We start from the raw sequence: 12,546 nt of genomic DNA on the forward strand, positions 1-12,546 counted from the left end.
AACTTAAATCTTAACTTTTACTTTCCTTTTTTGCATGGGACACAATAATTATGTTTTGGCTGAATAGTACTAGCAAACCCAACTGATAAGCCTTTAAGGCCAGGGTTCTCCCATTTTTACATCAAGCCTCAGAATATGGTAAAATTCCTGCTAAATCTTCCAAAGCCATATACACAGGCATGGTCATTTTGTTTTCTAGCTAGGGCTTGACCTGACCTCACTAAAACAAAACAAAACAAAACAAAACAAAATAAAAAAACCCAAAATGACGGGAGTCTATGGGGATCATAAATTACACAATACTAGGAGTCAGTGCCTCAAGCAAGGACAGCAAAGTCTCCAGAAAGACGTTAGGGAGGAGAGAGAAAGAGCACACCCAAGCCAGCAAGGGAGAGCAAGAAGAGAGAGAAGGAACAGTAGAGGGAGGATAAAGGCAGGCCAGAAGTTGGAACACTATCACCTCTGTCAGCAAGCTGGAGAGTACCACTCACCTGCTGAGTGCTGTTAGAGCCAGACACCCAGACATGAAAAAAGGGGGCCTTTCCTCATCCTCAAAACTCCAGCCTATGTAATCTCACCAACCCAAATTACGTAGATCAAAATGGAAGAAAAAACACAGTTGACTCTGTTAAAAGATACTTTATGTTCAGAGACTGTCAATACATTAACAATTAATTTATAAATCAAGTTAAAGTCAAAAGTACAATGTGTATTCTTCAAAAAATAAAATTTTACGAAATTTCTTTTATAAGGTAACTATCTAAAAGAATACCTTAGCCAAAAAATCATCAGAAATACTTTTCTAAAAAACCGTCTTAAGCCTACCTATCTCTGTTTACTTTTTAAAAAATTATTATACTTTAAGTTCTGGGATACATGTGTAGAATGTGCAGGTTTGTTACATAGGTATACATGTGCATGGTGGTTTGCTGCACCCATCAACCTGTCATCTACATTAGGTATTTCTCCTAATTCTATCCCTCCCTTTGGCCCCCACCCTGTGACAGGCCCTGGTGTGTGATGTTCCCCTTCCTGTGCCCATATGTTCTCATTGTTCAACTCCCACTTATGAGTGAGAACATGCGGTGTTTGGTTTTCTGTTTCTGTGTTAGATTGCTGAGAATGATGGTTTCCAGCTTCATCCATGTGCCTGCAACGGACACGAACTCATCCTTTTTTATGGCTGCATAGTATTCCATGGTGTAATGTGCCACATTTTCTTTATCCAGTCTATCATTGATGGACATTTAGGTTGGTTCCAAGTCTTTGCTATTGTGAATAGTGCTGCAATAAATATACATGTGCATGTACCTTTACAGTAGAATGATTTATCATGCTTTGGGTATATACCCAGTAATGGGATTGCTGGGTCAAATGGTATTTCTGGTTCTAAATCCTTAAGAAATCACCATACTGTCTTCCACCATAGTTGAACTAATTTACACTCCCACCAACAGTGTAAAAGTGTTCCTATTTCTCCACACCCTCTCCAGCAGGTTGTTTCCTGACTTTTTAAATGATTGCCATTCTAATGATGTGAGATGGTATCTCATTGTGGTTTTGATTTGCACTTCTCTAATGACCAGTATGTTTGTTGGCTGCATAAATGTCTTCTATTGAAAAGTGTCTGTTCATATCCTTAGCCCACACTTTCTCATGGGATTGTTTTTTTTCTTCTAAATTTGTTTAAGCTCCTTGTAGATTCTGGATATTAGCCCTTTGTCAGATGGATAGATTGCAAACATTTTCTCCCATTCTGTAGGTTGCCTGTTCACTCTGATGATAATTTATTTTGCTGTGCAGAAGCTCTTAATTAAATCCCATTTGTCAATTTTGGCTTTTGTTGCCATTGCTTTTGGAGTTTTAGTCATGAAGTCTTTGCCCATGCCTGTGTCCTGAATGGTATTGCCTAAGTTTTCTTCTAGGGTTTTTATGGTTTTAGATTTCACATTTAAATCTTTAATCCATCTTAATTTTTATTTATTTATTTATTTTTTGAGACGGAGTCTGGCTCTGTCGCCCATGCTGGAGTGCAGTGGCTCAATCTCGGCTCACTGCAAGCTCCGCCTCCCGGGTTCACGCCATTCTCCTGCCTCAGCCTCTCTGAGTAGCTGGGACTACAGGCGCCTGCCACCACGCCTGGCTAATTTTTTGTATTTTTAGTAGAGACAGGGTTTCACCGTGGTCTCGATCTCCTGACCTCGTGATCCGCCCGCCTCGGCCTCCCAAAGTGCTGGGATTACAAGCGTGAGCCACCACGCCCGGCCAATCCATCTTAATTTTTGTATAAGGTGTAAGGAAGGGTCCAGTTTCAGTTTTATGCATATGGCTAGTCACTTTTCCCAACACCATTTATTAAACAGGGAATCCTTTCCTGATTGCTTGTTTTTGTCAGGTTTGTGGAAGATCAGACGGTTGTAAATGTGTGGCATTATTTCTGAGGGCTCTGTTCTGTTCCACTAGTCTATATATCTGTTTTGGTACCAGTACCATGCCGTTTTGGTTACTGTGGCCTTGCAGTATAGTTTGAAGTCAGGTAGCATGATGCCTCCGGCTTTGTTCTTTTTGCTTAGGATTGTCTTAGCTATATGAGCTCTTTTTTGTTCCATATGAAATTTAAAATAGTTTTTTTCTAATTCTGTGAAGAAAGTCCATGGTAGCTTGATGGGGATGGCATTAAATCTATAAATTACTTTGGGCAGTATGGCCATTTTCATATTGATTCTTCCTATCCATCAGCATGGAATGTTGTTCCATTTGTTTGTGTCCTCTCTTATTTCCTTGAGTAGTGGTTTGTAGTTCTCCTTGAAGAGGTCCTTCACATCTCTTGTAAGTTGGATTCCTAGGTATTTTATTCTCTTTGTAGCATTTGTGAATGGGAGTTCACTCATGATTTGGCTCCCTGTCTATTATTGGTGTATAGGAATGCTTGAGACTTTTGCACATTGATTTCGTATCCTGAGACTTTGCTGAAGTTGCTTATCAGCTTAAAGAGTTTTGGGGCTGAGATGATGGGGTTTTCTAAATATACAATCACGTCATCTGGAAACAGAGATAATTTGACTTCCTCTTTTCCTATTTGAATACTCTTTCTTTCTTTCTCTTGCCTGACTGCCCTGGCCAGAACTTGCAATATTCTATGTTGAACAGGAGTGGTGAGAGGGGATATCCTTGTCTTGTGCCGGCTTTCAAAGGGAATGCTTCCAGCTTTTGCCCATTCAGCATGATATCAGATGTGGGTTTGCTCTTATTATTTTGAGATATGTTCCATCATACCTAGTTTGAGTGTTTTTAGCATGAAGGGGTGTTGAATTTTATTGAAGGCCTTTTCTGCATCTATTGAGATCATCATGTGTTTTTTGTCATTTGTTCTGTTTATGTGATGCATTATGTTTATTGATTTGTGTATGCTGAATTAGCCTTGCATCCCAGGGATAAAGCCAACTCGATTGTGGTGGAAAAGCTTTTTAATGTGCTGCTGGATTCAGTTTGCAAGTATTTTATTGAGGATTTTTGCATCGATGTTCATCAGGGATATTGGCCTGAAATTTTCTTTTTTTGTTGTGTCTCTGCCAGGTTTTGGTATCAGGATGACGCTGGCCTCATAAAATGAGTTAGGGAGGATTCCCTCTTTTTCTATTGTTTGGAATAGTTTCAGAAGGAATGGTGCCAGCTCCTCTTTGTACCTCTGGTAGAACTCAGCTGTAAATCCGTCTGGTCCTGAGCTTTTTTTGTTTGGTAGGCTATTAATTACTACCTCAATTTCAGAACTTGTTACTGGTCTATTCAAGGATTCAGCTTCTTCCTGGTTTAGTCTTGGGAGGGTGTATGTGTCCAGGAACTTATCCATTTCTTCTAGATCTTCTACTTTATTTGTGTAGAGTTGTTTATAGTATTCTCTGATGGTAGTCTGTGTTTCTGTGGGATCAGTGGTGATCTCCCCTTTATCATTTTTATTGTATCTATTTGATTCTTCTCTCTTTTCTTCTTTATTAGTCTGGCTAGCAGTCTATCCATTCTGTTATTCTTTTCAAAATACCAGCTCCTGGATTCATTGATTTTTTTGAAAGGGTTTTTCATGTCTCTATCTCCTTACATTTTTCTCTAATCTTAGTTATTTCTTGTCTTCTGCTAGCTCTTGAATTTGTTTGCTGTTGCTTCTGTAGTTCTTCTCATTGTGATGTTAGGGTGTCAATTTTAGATCTTTCCCACTTTCTCCTGTAGGCATTTTGTGATATACATTTCCCTCTATACACTGCTTTAGCTGTGTCCCAGAGATTCTGGTACATTGTGTCTTTGTTCTCATTGGTTTCAAAGAACTTATTTATTTCTGCCTTAATTTCGTTATTTACGCAGTAGTCATTCCGGAGCAGGTTGTTCAGTTTCTATGTAGTTGTGCAGTTTTGAGTGAGTTTCTTAATCCTGAGTTCTACTTTGATTGCACTGTGGTCTGGGAGACTGTTATGATTTCTGTTCCTTTGCATTTGCTGAGGAGTGTTTTACTTCCAATTATGTGGTCAATTTTAGAATAAGTGCTATGTGGTACTGTGAAGAATGTATATTCTGTTGATTTGGGGTGAAGAATTCCATAGATGTCTATTAGTTCTGCTTGGTCAAGAGCTGAGTTCAAGTCCTGAATATCTTTATTAATTTTCTGTCTCGTTGACCTGTCTAATATTGACAGTAGGGTGTTAAAGTCTCCCACTATTATTGTGTCAAAGTGTCTCTTTGTAGGTCTCTAAGAACTTGCTTTATGAATCTGGGTGCTCCTGTATTGGGTGCATATATATTTAGGACAGTTAGCTCTTCTTGTTAATCCCTTTAGCATTATGTAATGCCCTTGTCTTTTTTGATCTTTGTTGGTTTAAAGTCTGTTTTATCAGAGACTAGGATTGCAACCCTTGCTTTTTTTTTGCTTTCCATTGGCTTGGTAAATCTTCCTCTATCCCTTTATTTTGAGCCTATGTGTGTCTTTGCACATGAGATGGGTCTCCTGAACACAGCACACTGATGGGTCTTGACTCTTTATCCAATTTCCTAGACTGTGCCTTTTAATTGGGGCAGTTAGCCCGTTTACATTTAAAGTTAATATAGTTATGTGTAAGTTTGATCCTGTCATTATGATGCTAGCTGGTTATTTTGCCCATTAGTTGATACATTTTCTTCATAGTTTCAATGGTCTTTACATTCTGCTATGTTTCTGCAGTGGCTGGTACCAGTTTTTCTTTTTCATATTTAGCGCTTCCTTCAGGAACTCTTGTACGGCAGGCCTGGTGGTAACAAAATCCCTCAGCATTTGCTTGTCTTTAAAGGATTTTATTTCTCCTTTGCTTATGAAGCTTAATTTGGCTGGATATGAAATTCTGGGTTAAAAACTCTTTTCTTTAAGAATGTAGAATATTGGCCCCCAATCTCTTCTGGTTTGTAGGGTTTCTGCAGAGAGATCCCCTGTTAGTCTGATAGGCTTCCCTTTGTGGGTAACCCGACCTTCCTCTCTGGCTGCCCTTAACATTTTTTTCCTTCATTTCAACCTTGGTGAATCTGACGATTATGTCTTGGGGTTGCTCTTCTCAAGAAGTATCTTTGTGGTGTTCTCTGTATTTTCTGAAGTTGAATGTTGGTCTGTGTTACTAGGTTGGGGAAGTTCTCTTGGATGGTATCCAGAAGTGTATTTTCCAACTTGGTTCCATTCTCCCCGTCACTTTCAGGTACACCAAATGTAGTCCCATATTTCTTGGAGGCTTTGTTTATTCCTTTTCATGCTTTTTTCTCTAATATGGTCTTCTCGCTTTATTTCATTGAGTTTGTCTTCAATCTCTGATATCCTTTCTTCCGCTTGATCAATTCGGCTATGGATACTTGTGTATGCTTCACGATGTTCTCGTGCTGTGTTTTTCAGTTCCATCAGGTCATTTATGTTCTTCTCTAAACTGGTTATTCTAGTTAGATACTCCTCTAACCTTTTGTCAAGGTTCTTAGCTTCCTTGCATTGGGTTAGAACACGCTCCTTCAGGAGTTTGTTATTACCCACCTTCCGAAGCCTACTTCTGTCAATTTGTCAAACTCATTATCCGTCCAGTTTTGTTCCCTTGCTAGTGAGGAGTTGTGATCCTTTGGAGGAGAAGAGACATTCTGGTTTTTGGCATTTTCAGCCTTTTTGCATAGGTTTTTCCTCAACTTCATGGATTTATCTACCTTTCGTCTTTGCTGTTGGTGACCTTTGGATGGAGTGTTTGCTTGGTCATCCTTTTTTTTTTTGATGTTGATGCTATTCCTTTCTGTTTGTTAGTTTACCTTATAACAGTCAGGCCCCTCTGCTGCAGGTATGCTGGAGTTTGTCGGGGGTCCACTCTAGACCCTGTTTTCCTGGGTATCACCAGCAGAGGCTGCAGAACAGCAAAGACTGCTGCCTGTTCCTTCCTCTGGAAGCTTCATCCCAGAGGGCACCCACCAAATGCCAGCCAGAGCTCTCCTGTATGAGGTGTCTGCTGACCCCTGCTGGGGGGTGTCTCCCCGTCAGGAGGCTTGGGGGTCAGGGACCCACTTGAGGAGGCAGTCTGTCACTTAGCAGAGCTCGAGCACTGTGCTGGGAGATCCACTGCTCTCTTCAGAGTCAGCAGGCAGGAATATTTAAGTCTGCTGAAGCTGTGCCCACAGCTGCCCCTTCCCCCAGGCGCTCTGTCCCAGGGAGATGGGAATTTTATCTATAAGCCTCTGATTGGGGCTGTTGCCTTTCTTTCAGAGATGCCCTGCAGAGAGAAGGAATCTAGAGAGGCAGTCTGGCTATCATGGCTTTTCGGCGCTGTTGTGGGCTCTGCCTAGTCCGAACTTGCCAATTGCTTTTTTTTTACACTGTGAGTGGAAAACCACCTACTCAAGCCTCAGTAATGGTGGACGCCCCTCCCCCCACCAGGCTCGAGTGTCCCCCATCAACTTCAAACTGCTGTGCTTGCAGCGAGAATTTCCAGCCAGTGGATCTTAGCTTGTTGGGCTCTGTTGGGGTGGGATCCGCTGAGCAAGACCACTTGGCTCCCTGGCTTCAGCCCCCTTTCCAGTGGAGTGAATGGTTCTGTCTCTCTGGTGTTCCAGGTGCCACTGGGGTACAAAAAAAAAATCCTGCAGCTAGCTTGGTGTCTGCCCAAATGGCCGCCCAAGTTTGTGCTTGAAACCCAGGGCCCTGGTGGTGTAGGCACCCAAGGGAATCTCCTGGTCTGCAGGTTGCGAAGACTGTGGAAAAAGCGTAGTATCTGGGCTGGATAGCACAGTCCCTCATGGCACAGTCCCTCGTGGCTTCCCTTGACTAGTGCCAACCACTTGAGCTTCCCGGGTGAGACAACACCCCACCATGCTTCTGCTCGCCCTCCATGGGCTGCACCCACTGCATAACCAGTCCCAATGAGATGAACCAGGTATCTCAGTTGGAAATGCAGAAATCACCCACCTTCTGTATTGGTCTCGCTGGGAGCTGCAGACTGGAGCTGTTCCTATTTGGCCATCTTTCCCGGGAATCGACCAGTTTAAATTCTTTTAAACATTTACTTACAAAAACAGAAGCTCTAACAGTGAAGACAGAAAACAAACATGTATATAGGTGTCCTCTATAACCACAATTCAAATGTGTGAGGGAGGGCTTCACAGGTTCCAAAGCATTTACATGATCTTCTCCAAAGCTCACAATACTTTATGAAGTAGAAAAGACAGCATTATTTTCTTTTGAAGATAAAGAGGCCCCTAGAGGTAAATAATTTGTGAATAAAGTTTCATGCTGGTGAGGAGTAGAATGGCAACTGGAATTTAGGTCTTTAGGCTTCTTGATAAATGCTTCCAATTTTCCACTTTGAAAATGTGTTAAAAAATGCTTGAAAAACTACGAACTTGAACTTCTTTAAATAATTCTCTAAAATGCCACACAACTACTTATAATAAATATTCTTAGGTTTACGTTTTTAGTACGTAAAGAATAGTAAATACTTCAAGGATAAATAAGTTCAGGTGTCATCCTTAATTCTGAAAGTCATTTATTAAAAGACGAAGTGGAGGATGATGGGAGATAGCAGGGAGGGAAAAATGGGAAAAGATCACAGCATTTTCTTATTATGGATATTCAGAAAATATTCAGAAGAACCTCGAGCCGCTGGACAGCTAACAAAGTTCCAAGGGCTTTACTCTTTTAAAAGGCCTAGAATTTTATGTATACCATCCTATCATATACATACATATTTACTTCAGATCTTTTGTGTAATTTATAAAGCCCTAAAATTCTTAGAAATAGCTTTTAATGATTATAGAAATGCTTCATAAAGTACGATAGCTTATTCAATTCACTTTTTGTGAAAAGATTGTTCTGAACTTCCTACTGCTTTCAAATCTTTTTAGGGGAAATAGAGTATATTCATTTAAATTATCTTCTTATTTTAGTTTACTGGGCTGAGCGCTTTAATCAATAAAATAAGATTTTACTTTTGTTATCCTTTCTGTCCCATTCCACTACTGAGTTCAGCTTGACTAGAACATTTTTCTATTGTCTGTACCAGCACTTCCCAAAGTGTGTACCAAGGATCACTAGTGATAGAGCGAAGAAGCGTTAATGCAAACAAACAAAAATAAAGGGAATTTTACTAAGCAATGCATAAAAAATTTCTCTCTTGGAAAGTCACAAAGGATACTAACATATAAAAGGTGTTAGAAATCCCATATCATGTTTAATTTTGCTTAATCCATTCTCACCAAATTCTTATTGTATCAGCCCCAGTATAATAAGAAAAAACTTGCATTACCAAACTGGCTACATTGGAACATTTTCAGTGAAACCCAACTCAGTATAAATCACATAACATGATCATAAAGCCCAATATGCATCTTAGTGACACATATACTTATATATGTGTCACTTATATATTGCCTAGATCTTGCCAGACAGTGTTTCTTTGAGGGAAGGAGAACATTTAACATGATTTCTAGTTAAAGAATTATTGGTTAATTTTTTTTCTTTGAAGGAGCTTCCTGGCCAATCAAAGCTTTAATCAGAGAAGATAAGGCCTAGACTTACTACACAGGTATAAATAACTAAATGCAGAGCTAATATCAGTTTAATACCTTTTATCTTTAAATGCTAATTTCTCCAGTTGACTTCTCCAAATTATATCATCCTCTGTTTTATTGAAGAACATCAGCTTCACTTTCCTTAAAAGAAAAAAAAAACTCAGAAATAACTAATTAATTACATTTAAAATACGCACAAATGGAAAGTCTAAAGTGAACCAGTGTGAATGTTTTAGTGCCCAGTAGGAAACTAAAAATCATCAAAAACTGAAATGAGATAAAAGAACCTAGTTAATAAAATAGCTAGGATTAGAGGAGGCAGAGTAAGAAATGATGAATGAGGAAATGGTAACATGTCCATTAAGGTCCAGGGAGTAATCAATTTAGAATACCTTATACTAACATAACAGCCTCAAAAAGGATAGTAACTAGAGACAAAATTACATACCTGAGACTGGGTATATCAGTCAAAGCATAATTCAGTATTTTAACCATTGGTGTGAAGCCTGTTCCAGCTGCCAACAAAAAGAGATCTTCTAATTCTTGGAACTTGGATATTTTAAAATTGCCCTCAGGACTGCTTACAGAAACCAAATCTCCTAAACAATGAAACATAAGCTAAATCAGAAAAAAACAAAAAACAAAAACAAAACAAAAAACCCAGCAGGGAAACTAAGAAGCCAAAAGTAGCTGAATTTAAAACACTGAGGAGTAACAGTATAAATACTTAACTTGCAGACTATGTATCAGTCTTTAAGATATGTAAGTAGTCTTAAGGATACTCATTAGGCCCCTAAGTATGTCTGAATTATATCATTACAGTCAAATTAATAATGAGGTTTTATGATATAATTTCCCACCACTATTTTGCCAAACCATCTGAAGTCTGAAATTTACAAACTACTGCAAAGTATTTATCCACAAATTATCAATAAAGGATCGATTGCTAAACTAAATTCTAAGTACTTCAAAAGCAGAGTCCATATATATCTGTCTTACATGGTACAGGGTAAAGAACAGATATTCACTATTTACATATTGATTATTAGCCACAGTAACAGGATTAGTAGGAGAGAAAACTGAAATAGAAATGCATTCTAAAATCTTATGTTGATAAACACACCAACTTCTCTTCTACCAAATTTTTGAAAAGACCTATTAAGAAGGGCTGTTCTGAGTTTAATTCCCATAAAAACAAAGCAAGATCAGAAATGCAGTCAACTATACTTAGAGCATGCCACTTACCAATCTAGAATCAACACGGTTGAGAAATCAGTGCCCATTTTCTACAGCCCCGTTAATATAATCACCATGTACCATTCATATGAGAAAATTACCTTTAGGACTAGATTCAGAAACTTGAAATGTAATCTTAAAAAGGAAAAATAAAGCTCCCATAATTTTTAAATGATTTAAAATACTCTTTTAAAATGCTTGGATGCTCGCAATTTTTCCTTTGTTTTCCATTGCAGGATAGTAAGAATCTTGCAGTAGTTGATGAAATAAGTATTTGAAAATAGGGCTGCGCATGGTGGCTCACACCTGTAATCCCAGGACTTGGGGAGGCCAAGGCAGGTGGATCACCTGAGGTCGGGATTTCAAGACCAGCCTGACCAACATGGAGAAACCCCATCTCTACTAAAAATAAAAAAAATTAGCCAGGCATGGTGGCACATGCCTGTAATCCCATCTACTTGGGAGGCTGAGGCAGGAGAATCGCTTGAACCCAGGAGGCGGAGGTTGCGGTGAGCCGAGATTGCGATGCCATTGCACTCCAGCCTGGGCAACAAGAGCAAAACTCCGTCTCAAAAAAAAAAAAATAATAATAATAATAGAAGCTCCCCACTATAGTTTGAAAAAGACCGTAAAATTAGAGTGTCTCTAGGAAAGCCAGATAGTTGTTTACTAAAGAAGGCTCAGAGGATAGTATTAACTTGGTAACTTTTACCCACAGCCCAGTCTTTCCAATGTTAACAAAACTGATTAGACTCACATAAGATAACTGATGCTAATCAAATTCAGAAGAGATTAAAGCACACATGCCAGAATGGCAATTGATTTACAGCTGGGGTTACATGTATCTAGTGACCTGAACATTACAGGTCCCATTGGGGATATCTTGTTTCCAGTATCAGAACACATAGAAAGCCAAATTAATCATGTAAAATCATGTTGCTTAGTGAACATGGGATTGAAACAAAGAGATGGATAATTTTATGGGTTCATTCATTTAGTGTACAACTCTCTAAGTGACACAAATATTTGTGCCATGTCGAGCCTCCCTAAATGAAGTTGAAATAATACTTCTTCTTGTTCTTTGAGCTTTCCCTTTCCACACTCTAGGACAACTCTCCACCCTGCTATGTTCGCAAAAATCTCCGTAAATAGGCTATAATACCATTCCTTAAGTTTCCACTTACTATATTACAATCATGTGTCAGTCCTTCTTTCACAAGGTGATAGTCACCTTCACTAGATTTGTACGTACTCCAAAATACTTCAGGTTCAAATTCATATACAATATTTTGGTTTATGTAACCAAGGATGACTAATTATACCTATTATGTGAAGTAGATATAATTAGCAGAATCATATCTACTACATTTCAGAAAGTAATGTAATTTTGTTTATTTCCAAATTTTAGTAATCCACTTCACTGGTATCCCAATGTATTGCTAATGCTGCCTTGGAAAGAGGAACACTTTCGCCATTAGGTAAAAAGCAGTGAAAAGAAAATACAGAAAAAGGAATAGACACCAAAAGGGAGCAGAAGCAAGAAGAGAAGTTTTTAAATCTTAACAGATCTCATTATAGTTCTTTATTCATTCTTTCAAAGTACCTTTACTGGCTGGGCACAGTGGCTCACACCTGTGATCCCAGCACTTTGGGAGGCCGAGGTGGGCCAAGCACCTAAGGTTAGGAGTTCGAGACCAGCCTGGCCAACACAGTGAAACCTCATCTCTACTAAAAATACAAATATTAGCCAGCATGGTGGTGTGTGCCTGTAATCCCAGCTACTTGGGAGGCTAAGGCAGAAGAATCACTTGAACCCAGGAGGCAGAGGTTGCAGTGAGCTGAGATTGAGCCACTGCACTCCAGCCTGGGCAGCAGACCATCTCAAAAATAAAACAAACAAACAAAAAAACAAAGCACATTTACTGACAGCCTATTATGTACCAACTGCCATGCCAGGTAGTGGAAATACAAAGATAAGTAAGACGATTTCTGCTCTTAAACTCAAAGTCTTATAATGAAGAAATATATTTATTCTTATAATAGAGCTATGAACAAACTGTTAGTTATTGAGGGTTTCAGGGGAAGAGGAGGGCTCCATAAAGTGATATTCTGTTTAGGTCTTTTTATTTACTTTTATTTTTTACTATTATTTTTTTGAGACAGAGTCTCACTCTGTTACCCAGGCTGGAATACAGTGGCATGATCTTGGCTCACTGCAACCTCTGCCTCCCAGGTTTAAGCGATTCTCCTGCCTCAGCCTCCCAAGTA

At 39.1% G+C, this 12,546-nt stretch overlaps 1 protein-coding gene across 2 annotated transcripts in view; it reads right to left on the bottom strand.

Annotated features, from left to right (window-relative positions):
• CYB5R4 (cytochrome b5 reductase 4) overlaps positions 1-12,546 on the bottom strand; it is a 97,547-nt gene that overhangs the window by 13,533 nt on the left and 71,468 nt on the right. For both annotated transcript variants that reach the window (XM_055274123.2, XM_063637813.1), the window contains exons 13-14: positions 9,491-9,641; positions 9,097-9,183 (exon numbers count right to left, since the gene is read on the bottom strand). In XM_055274123.2, the coding sequence (XP_055130098.1) occupies positions 9,097-9,183; positions 9,491-9,641 (238 nt within the window). The remainder of the gene's footprint in view (positions 1-9,096; positions 9,184-9,490; positions 9,642-12,546) is intronic.

Source organism: Symphalangus syndactylus, chromosome 4 (genome assembly GCF_028878055.3).
Source record: "Symphalangus syndactylus isolate Jambi chromosome 4, NHGRI_mSymSyn1-v2.1_pri, whole genome shotgun sequence".
Taxonomy (NCBI): Eukaryota; Metazoa; Chordata; class Mammalia; order Primates; family Hylobatidae; genus Symphalangus; species Symphalangus syndactylus.